Source organism: Herpailurus yagouaroundi, unplaced genomic scaffold (genome assembly GCF_014898765.1).
Source record: "Herpailurus yagouaroundi ecotype Mexico unplaced genomic scaffold, PumYag 183, whole genome shotgun sequence".
NCBI lineage: Eukaryota > Metazoa > Chordata > Mammalia > Carnivora > Felidae > Herpailurus > Herpailurus yagouaroundi.
This window is the reverse complement of record NW_024412414.1, coordinates 17463035-17473306: the sequence shown is the minus strand read 5'-3', so window position 1 is coordinate 17473306 and position 10272 is coordinate 17463035. Positions and strand designations below refer to the sequence as shown.

Sequence of the window (10272 nt, the reverse complement as noted above, 5' to 3'; positions counted from 1 at the left end):
TGCTGGCTTCTGCAGTAAGAGAAAGGAAAATCTGCAGATAAACGGGAGAAATAAGAGTTTGCTGGTCACTTTTTGTCTTTAAAGGGGTGTTTCAGACAGCCCGAAAGGAAGAGCAAGTTCACTTTACTTGGCGACACAGGGAACGGTTGAATCTTACGGGCGAATTGGAGGACAAGAGACAAACAAGAGGAGACGACTTATTCCAACGTGAGAGCAGCCTTAGCAAAAAAGTAAAGAAAAAGAATGACAATAAGTGAGATGTGGATTCGAAGAGCCGAAGATGAACCCTATCACCAAATGTGTTCGATAGGGGAGCGTAGAAAAAACAGCCGCTTCCTGTCAGAGTACCGAAGACCACCTACTATGCGTCATATACCATGCTAGGCGCTTCACACACATTGTGCTAGCTGGACGGGAAGTTCCAACACGTCCTGGAATAAACAGCGTTATGACCATCACCAGACACATACTTGGAACCCAGTGAAGATGAAGCAATGCGAATAATAAAATGGCAAGAAATTTTAAACCGGGGGGAGGAGAAGGACATTGCTATCCTATAGAATCCGAATACGGAGTGACAGTTACTGGCAACAGATGAGAAAAAAAAAAAAAAAAAAAAAAAATCTCAGTCGAAAGTTCTACAGACGAATGGCCACTCAAACCCCACAAAGTTACAACTTGCAAAAAGGAGCACAAATTCATAGCAGCATAGTCCCAAATTAGAAAACAGCAAGAGCTTTTACACGAAAAGCCTAGGCATTTGCCCTAACACATAAATCACTACATTTTCAAGGAAGAAAAAGTACAGTCTAGTCTTACCTTATTGCTGCAAAAGGCTGGAATAAAAATTACTGACTCCTAGAAGCAACTTTCACATGTATCTGAACATCAAACACAACACACAATATAAAATCAAAAATAACCAGAACAGAAAAGTTTTCAGCCTGACCTTAAAAATACTGAGCAAATCACTAGATGAAGCCAGATCAAAAGGAAGGGCATTACACCAGCTTGTAGCCATATGTGGAAAGGCCCCAACTGCACAGGGCGCAGATGGTATACAATGGGGAAGAGGGGGGCACCGGCAGATCCAAAACAGAAGGCAAATAAACCTGCTTCAGCTTACACACAGGTAAGACAGTGTGAAAGGATGAATAATTGTGAATGCAACCGATAAGATTTTAAATTGGGGGATACCTTGTGTTAGATGTCCCAAGTTAAACTGTGCTCACCGGTTTAAGCTCCGAAATCCTTGGTGTCCTGATGTAAGTGAAACTAAAATCTCGAGAGCATACGTGCAAAGGGATGGGGACTTGGTATGAGATGCTAACTGAGTAGTCAAAACGTAAAAGACAAAAAACAAAACAAAAAAAACCCCAACCATACAGCAGTTGTGAGCCATGTTACCTGATTATGGTCTGAGAAATTTGGGGGGAACTTAATGCAGGCTCACAAAATTAATAGCTCTATTTGAAAACAGAAACCCTCCACGTTTTATTAAAAGGTCTAAGTCCCCATTCACCATATAAGGTAGCAATGCTAACATTTAAACTTTCATATGTGAAAAGACGGAAGGTACCATGGATTTTCTACAGGAAGCTAAGAAACACTATTTACTTCACGCTTGCTTCTCTAATACAAAGTTGACAGTTTTAGAAAGCTCAAACACTTGTTCCAAGATGAAAGCTTAAGAAAAATTCTCTCACGGCAACATGAGAAGTTGAGATTTTCACGAAGGACTCGTGTACTTCATTAAATGAGTTGATGGCTTTTTTTTAAGGGAGCAACTCAAACAAACATTTAACACTGATGTCTCCAACCTCATGATTTCTGAAGGACACAAAAAGCATAGAATATCCAAAAGGCTCTTTTATTGGATATTCTGGTTGGTACGTTCAACACACACATATACAATGGGAGTCTCAATTTTAGCAACGATGAACAAAAAAATACTGACTTCACAATGACTTTTGCTTGTCATTCACATGGCTTAGGGAATACTTACTTGATTTTTTGGACACGTCTTTGTATGAAAGAACCCCTCCACTTCAGTAACAGCTACTAAGCTACGTCTAAGACTGACAATTTTAGTGGAAATTCATTCCCAGGCTACTCTGATAGTCATTTGAACAGTTTTGCGTTATTTTACATGCAATTTTATAGCTCTATAACGTTCATTTAATCTTGTTCAATGATGCTGAACCCCAGATGCCATAAGATATTATAGAAAAGTAGTTACTGCACATATGGAGTAACTACTTTTTCTGAACATTAATTTCTTTTCTCTTAACATGCTGAAGTGGTATTTAGAAAAGAGAAAAGCCACCACTCTGTATTAAAGGTTTTATATCATGGACTTCCCGAGATGGGCTACTTATTACTGCTGTGGTCCTAGCCATAAAGTTTTTATTTACGAGCAACATCTTCTCAAGTCTTCCTGATAATGGCTTTCTCCAACCTTCCTAGGGTTGTTGGTATTATGCATTCCAGTCAGGTCACCTGAGAGCTTGGGGGAGCGGGGAGGCTTTCCTCATTTGTCACTGGGGGGTTGGATATGAACAGGGGTTCTCAGAGTGAGGTCTGGGGGCCACCCACATTAGAATTACTGGGGCTTTTGCTGAAAAGGCAGATATCTAGGCCTCTCAGACCTACTGAATCAGAACCTCTAGGGTTGGGGCCGAGAAATGTGTGTATCGAGTAAGCGCCCTGAGGTTCTTCTGCACACCAAGGGGCGAGAAGGGCTGGCAGATGATCTCGAAGGTCCCTTCCACTCTAAAATTCAAAAACTGACTTTTCTTTCAAAAATGGAGTCATGTCAGCAAGATGAGAGTATCTCTACAACACAAGATGGTGACTTTTGGCTTGAACGAGCTAACCTAAGTAAGAAGCGCTCACAGACTTGGATGCATATGTAAAAATAGAAAGCAGAAACAGAACAGCATCATCGGTTGTGTAAAGAACCGATGTGAGCGCTCTTCTTTGTGAGAGTACAAGTGTGAGAACACACACACTCTCGACGCTATGCAGGAACATAGGCTCAAAGGGCCCTTCACTGCACCTCTGTTCCCGTCTTTTTCCTCTCCACCTTCCGACCCCTCTCAGCTGTAAAGGCAATGATCCAGGTTCTTACAATCCCGAGGCGCCAAACTCTAAAGTAATTTTTAATCGGTCTGCACGTATTCTTTTCAAAAATAAACTACCTACAGGCAGTCCTCTACTTTCACTTGTAATGAGTGAAATCTTACAGAAACATACATTACAGGAAAGGTGAACAGCAGACATACGTTTTTAAAGGGGAGTTCCATATTTAGAAAGCCCTAAAAAAATAAAAACAAAAATCAAACCCTGATTTTACTTCTCCCTTGCGGCACAATATTTGATGAAATATTTCTGGTATTTCCTATATGTTTATTTCGTTCTTTCTCTTCATGACTACTTAGAGGCTCATGGAGAGCCTAAGATTTGAGCTTTTTAAAGCAGGTCCAGAGAGTTGGATCTTGTACACATTTTTATGAGGTATAGGAGAGCTAAAGTTCTATCGGTAATATCTAGTCAAATTTTTATAAACCCAGACGAACAAAATGCACTCAAATCTTAAAATAATTACACAAACCTAGCTGGATAAATTACACGGCTGAGCCGGAACTGTTGGCTGGAAGGCAGCGCCACCATGTGATCGCTCCAAATGTTGTCACTTTTGTTTAAGCACAAAAGATGGGACCCTCTATGAGCTGGGCTTCTCATGACAAGTACCCACCTCCTGTCACTATAAGGCTATTTGCAAACACCAGCCTGCAGCATGACTTTAGTCACTGAGAGCCAGAGAGAGAAAATGAGAACTGTTTATAATGCGGACATCGGACCGTGTCCAGGCATCTCAGTGGCCAGATTAGATGAGGTATGGCGTGCTTGATCGGGGTGAGCCGTTTTGGAGTTAGGTTGACAGGACTTTTGAGTTTTTTCAGGTCAAGGAAGCTTGGACTGCGTATGTAGCCTACAGACTTTAATGCCCAGCTCTGTCGCTTGTGACCCCATGTCCTTTCACAAGGGACAGGTTTGGTCAAGTCTCTGCTGGTAGCCTGTACACTGTGTCCACTACTCAGTCATACGCAAAGTTTCGTTCAGCTATAAAGTCTTGTAACTGTGTAGATGGTGCAGACATGAGCTAAAGTCGAGAAGAAAGTTGAGAAGGAGTCAAGTTAGACGATTTAAAGTTCACTAGAGGTGTGTTTGCTTTTGTGTCTTTCGCTCTGTCAATTTTACCATGAATTTAATAGCCACATTGTGTTAAATGTGTTTGCGGTAAACCATCCCCTCATTTCAGAAATGTGGAGACGTCCAGCAGGGAATCTTTAAATGGGGTGAATCAACACTTCAGGAAGTGCTTACAGAAGAAAAGTGAAGATATAGACAAGTTCCTTTAAGTTGATATTATCCGTCCTTATTAAACGGGTATAACTTCCCCAGTGTAAGCAAGCACCTGCAACCTAACAAACCTAGTATGGGGTAATGGGAGAAGAAAACTGAATACTGGTTTCGATCAGAGACCCTGGCTCTGCATCCAGACCTAAGGAATGACAAAAGCGAGAAAGTCAGGGCTGTGACTTCCATCTGGCTCTCTGCAGAGAGCAGGCTGCACCTGCAAGGACCAGACGGAAACATCAGGATCCAACTGCAAGTTCCCACTTCCCCCAGCATGGGTACGCTGCCCTAAACAGAAGTCACATGCCCCACAGGATATTTCCTTGTATCTCAAAAGAGTATTAGCTTCTTTAATCCAAGAAGGTAATGAGAGGTTTTTAGGCTGATTAAATCAGCTTAGTTCATACAAAGTCTAATAGGAACTACATATTCAATTAAAACAATTTCTAAAGCAAAATCTGACAAAATCCACTCTTAAAGTAATTTAGATAATAGGTTCTTAACATTTGGCAAATTAAATCCTTCTCACAGTTGGTATTTTCCACAGGGTCAGAAACAGGTGCAGAAGTTCTCTGGGACAAAAATGTACTTTGTGTGTTAAGCCATGTGTCATGATCATAAACAACAGAAACTAGAAAACATTAATATGAGCCTAACATTCCTACTTATTTTATTTTTTTCTTCAAAGGCTACATACATGCAGAAGTTGAACATGTCACCACAACGTTTTAAATAAAGTTCAAAAAATAAAAATGCTTCCAAATCCATTTACTTATGGAAATATATATGAGAATTATAATGAAGATAGGTCAATCATCCTTTTTTCTAATCTATCAGAAAAATACTTATATTATAAAAAAGAATTTAAATTCGTGTTCAGAATAATTTTTTTTTTAATCCTTGAATGAATAATTTAAAACCAAGTTGGATGTCAGTACAATGCTTAGAGAAGTGAGTTCCAGGCTCTAGAAAAATGGATCTGATATCTTATGACTCATTCTGAAACCACTGAAGAAAGTCAGTTTAGAAACAAAGGGTTTTTTTAAAAACTATGGTCACTGTGATTATGGTTGATGTGGTTAGCAATGCAAGAAAAGGGCACAACTTTCGTAAACAGATATCGCTGAAAGTTTCGTTTACATTTTTGAATGGAGAACTTTATTTACAAACACAGGTTGGAGGCTCGAAGTAGCCCCACCTCTCTCTGCTGGTCAATACTGCAAGAGGGATTAAAAATCCTGGGAACGAGTTCTGAGCCCTGGGCCCTTGTGTGAAATGTGTAAGCACGCGTCAGCTCCCCTGACTCCAGAAAAAGCCAGCAAGAGGAAGTGTCTTCCAACGCCCCTGCCTTTTTCAGGTAAGAGCAGTAGGAGGCTTGGTGGAGTCAAGAGAAGGAAATGGGTGCATTTGGAAAGAGGCTCAGTGCTCCAGAGCATGGCCATTTCCTTCTACTAAAACCATTATTTCTTTGGTAACATAGTACAATACATATCAACAATTCCAAAAATTAGTATCAACAGAATGCACTCAGAGTTTCACTTTGTCAACGTTCACATTCATCCTGGAAATGAGATCGACCCAGCTGCTCCTAAATGAAAAAGGCAGGGGCGAGCTGCCCAGGCTGGAGGACTATTAATTATTGGAAATGACATACAATGTGAGCAGGAAAAAGGGATAATTTAACAAAGTGTGTTCAGATACATCTGGAAAGCCCTAAGTGGGTGGGTACACATATCCAAAATTCAGAAGCAGCTTTACCTCAAACAATTAAAACATCACCTCCTCTTTAAATCAGAAATACAAGGTTTCCTACCAGGAGAAATTCCTTGCTACCACTCTGTGCCTATCCTTCGAAAAGGCCGAATTGAAATTGTGCTTAGAAATACTTCCACAGAGGGTCTGAAGACCTAGAGTTTGATTTATATCCTGATACTCAACTGTGATTACAAGTTTTCATGTTAGGCAACCCAACTATTATTTTCCTTTTATTGCTAAAAAAAAAAAAAAAAAAAAAAAAAGTTTAAAAAGTAAAGAAAAATAAAAGATGTGTGTGCTGTCAGTGCAAAATCAGATTAAGTATGGTTTTTCTTTTTCCTGGGACAGAAAAAAAAAACAATGCCCAGTGCACAGTGTGTAGGAATGTGTCACAACAAATAATCAAGACAGGTTTCACCAAGCTAGTATTCCTCCAAGTACAGTGTGGTTTTCAAAAGCAGTATTGTCACGATTATGCATATTCTCATTAACTAGGTACAGCAGAGCTACTTAAAGGGAAACCGATTTCTTGTGCCTCAATAAAAGGGGAGTGTAGAAAACAATAATTAGACTGAATAAGGAAATTTAAAAGGACCCCCCCCCAAAAAAAAAAAAAAAAAAAAGCCCAGAGTGAAAAGAACAGAGAATTTAAAAAGCCAAAAAAGAAAAATTAAAAAAAGCAAATAATGTGACGGTAGAAACCCACACAGTCTCCCCCAACCCCACCTGCCACTTTGAGCCCTAAGTGCCCAGTCTGCAAGGGCAGAAACCCACTCTAAATGGACCAGCATCGGGCTTCGGCAAGTCTTCTCTTCACTCTCCCTCCTGTTAAGACCGTTTCCAAAACCAATCAGCAAAGGACAAAGAATTCTTTAGAGTGCAATTAGTGTTTTCCACGTCCACCTTCAAAAGCATGATGCTCTTCATGGGCTAAAGGACAGAAAAAAACAAAAAAGAAAAAAAGGAAAGAAAACTTTAAGCAAAGGATGGGGCAACCCTTCTCTAAGGCATCTCATTCAGTTTCCCCAAATGTTGGCAAGAATGCAAATACCTTTTTGTGCCAGTAACTGTTAGCTAAGGCGTGCATTTCCTGAGAAACGTAATAATGAAAATTAAAACAAGGAATAAACAAGCAATGGGCATGCTGCCTGTTTCTTCTTGCTGTGCCGAGAGGATGAGTAATCCCCACGGGCTGATGAAGAGAAATATGCAAGGCTTCCCATGCTACAGGGGAAAATGTGCCCCACAGAATGCACGGGGTGGGAGACCCCATGTTACCCACGCCAGGGCCATTCATGGACCTATCTTTAGAAATAAAATAAAACAAAAATAAAGCAAAACAAAAGAACAACACAAGCGGGTAGCAATCGTATTACATCTCCCCACTTCTGAGCACCCCTGTGGGAAATGAAGTTTCAAAAAACTGATGGGTCTTTTATTTTTTCCAATCATATTTTCTTTTTTAATTAAAAAAAAAATCTCCCCCCCCCATTTCTATTGCCTGGCTTATGAAATTACTAATTACAATTAGGAACTCTAGAATACAAAATGGTGCTATCAAAAGTATTTTTCAAAGACTTAACAATTTTGTAAAGTGGAAGTCGGAAATGAGACATTCATGAAATGCATAACATCTTGTCCAAGACAAAAAAAGCCAAGGGTGGAAATCCACTTCCTGAATCCGGCTAACCATCATCATAAAGCAAGGGTAGGTCCTTTTCTCTCAAGGGGACAAGCCACCGGGGCTTGGGTCTAATAAAGCCAAAGGCAAATCAGAATTCTCTGTGCTTTGTCTTCCGGTCCCTACCCCTCCCCCCACCTCTCATGGGCAGTGAGTGGATGGGCTGGCCGGCTTCACCTGTTAAGCCCCTCCCAATTCTCTGTTTTTAGTATAGAGTAAATTCTTCAGACCAGTGTCTAAAGGGATGAAGGGGTAGGCAAAGGGATCGTTTTCCCTTCAGGATCATCCTGGAGGTTCATCCCAACCTGTTCTTTGGATAAAACCCTGTGGGGGAAGCACACTTAGAGCTCTCGGGATACTGTGAGTTGGCCAAATTCCTAAGGACAGCCTACAGAAATGATCTAACTGAACACTTCTCACATGTAAATCTTTACAAATATTTCACTTTTTATTTTATTTTTTTCTTTTTAAAACAGTTTTTCAGGCCGGTACTGAAGCAAACGGGCTCTGATCTGCACTAGAATATACAGTGATGCTGGGTCAAGTGGTGAAGCCAACAGACCTCTCAGGGTTGCTGGGCTCCAAGGGAGAAATCAAGAGATACGGACTGTCCAGAGATTTTTATTGCTCTGAGTGTGAGGGACCATTCTGGGGTGGGCATAGCCGAGATACCAGAATAATGCAAGTGTGATGGGCCATGGAGATAGCAGAATGGAACATTCGGAACTGGGCGAGTTCTGCGAGACACAAGTTCTTTTAGCCTTAGGTTAGCCTTGGTGGCAAGAGAACAGAGAATTCTGGAAATGAGGAGTCAGAGGACTTGCTCTGGAAGGGGGCAGAGAATAAACGTTTTATGCTCTGCGGGCCATCGGTGTCTGTCCCAACAATTAACCGTGCCACTGCCAGCACTGGAGGAGCCACAGACCACGTGGGCACAAAGAGGCCCTGCTAGGTGCCAGTACACTTCGTCTATATACGGACATTGCAATTTGAATTTCATACAGTTTTCTTGTGTTACAGAATGTCGTTCTTCTTTTAATTTTTTCCAACCATGTAAAAATGTGAAAACCATTCTTAGCTGCAGCCCTTACAAAAAAGAAGGCAAGGAGGGGGCAGATTTGGCATAAGGTTCATGGTTTGCCAACCTCTGCTCTAAATAATTCTCACATCAAAAAGATGTCATTCAGCTGCCCTGAAGAAGGTGACAGAATTGGTGTGGGGGAGGGTAGAACTGGGGGGGGGGGGGATTGGGCGGGGGAAGGGTCTCTGTACACTGTGAGTTTCTCAGTCAAATAATTACTCTGTATCCAAATCATGTATGACTTAACAACGGCCCAGTTCTCATCTCCCCTGCCGGAGGTCTTGACCGAATATGCTTGGGCTCTTTCCACATGGAAAACCTGCCATGGCACCTGGCTTTCGTACACTTGTGAATACTTACACCAGGATCCTATTAACAAGACAGAATAAAAGCAGAGAGTTGGCCATTTCTAACTTAGCTCACCCTACGACTGTTCTCCATCATGCTGTGAATAAGATTTCTGCACAAACCTCATTTTTCCAAATCAATTCTGCAGCACGTGGTATATAATAACCCTACTGAGTAAAGGACTGCCTGCTTTATATAAAATAAAGAGAATTGCTTGTTTTTTCCAATTCAAATTTTTATTTGAATAATCTTTGAGTCTTTAAATGTTAATTTATGCCATTAAAATATGGATTTCTACAGAGACCCTAGCCAGTTCTGCATTACTCACAAACTTCACAATGGCATCTATCTTTAGGGCATCTATTCAACTTGATTCAACTGGCCATGTTGCAACTTTTCCCTTCCCCCAGATTTGGGTTCCCCCCCCCCCCCCCCTCAAGCCATCATAAGAACTCAGCTGTGACTCATCCTTGTTCAGTCTTACCTGATTATTACCACTGCCCTAAAAACTAGCCTAACCACCCTGTGGCTTAATTTTCTAATGATATACTCCTATCATCTTGGACCTGCTGCTAACCATGTTACTTGGAAATTTAATGAGAGAATTTTGAAGTAGAAGGAACCTTGGAGATCATTTAAGACGAACCTCCTCGATATTTTGGTGAGAAAACGAACAGACGGGAAGATGTGACTTGCTCAAGGTCACACCGTTGAAGGGGGGACAAAAATTCAGAGTGCCTGACTTAATGATTCCAAACTGCTTCTCTCCTCTTCTGAGTCAAATGTGGAGTTGCTTCAAAGGTGGTAAAGAATGCTGTAGCCCCATTTATAAATGGCCATGAAACACACTTCTTCCAGACAGGCTTGTGAAGGAGAAAAACCAGAAAAGACCCCTGGTGACCTTTCAATTAATACCTGGATTGAAAATACAATTAATGTGCCCTAAGGAGGGAAAATTGCCCCTGCAAATGTGCAATTTCCACAC

General features: G+C 41.0%; 1 protein-coding gene across 1 annotated transcript in view; it reads right to left on the bottom strand.

The window, feature by feature from the left end:
- Window positions 1-5067: 5067 nt before the first annotated feature.
- EIF4E3 (eukaryotic translation initiation factor 4E family member 3) overlaps window positions 5068-10272 on the bottom strand; it is a 47047-nt gene continuing 41842 nt past the window's right edge. Inside the window, exon 7 of the mRNA XM_040492178.1 lies at window positions 5068-7107. Within this exon, the coding sequence (XP_040348112.1) occupies window positions 7061-7107 (47 nt within the window). The 3' untranslated portion in view covers window positions 5068-7060. The remainder of the gene's footprint in view (window positions 7108-10272) is intronic.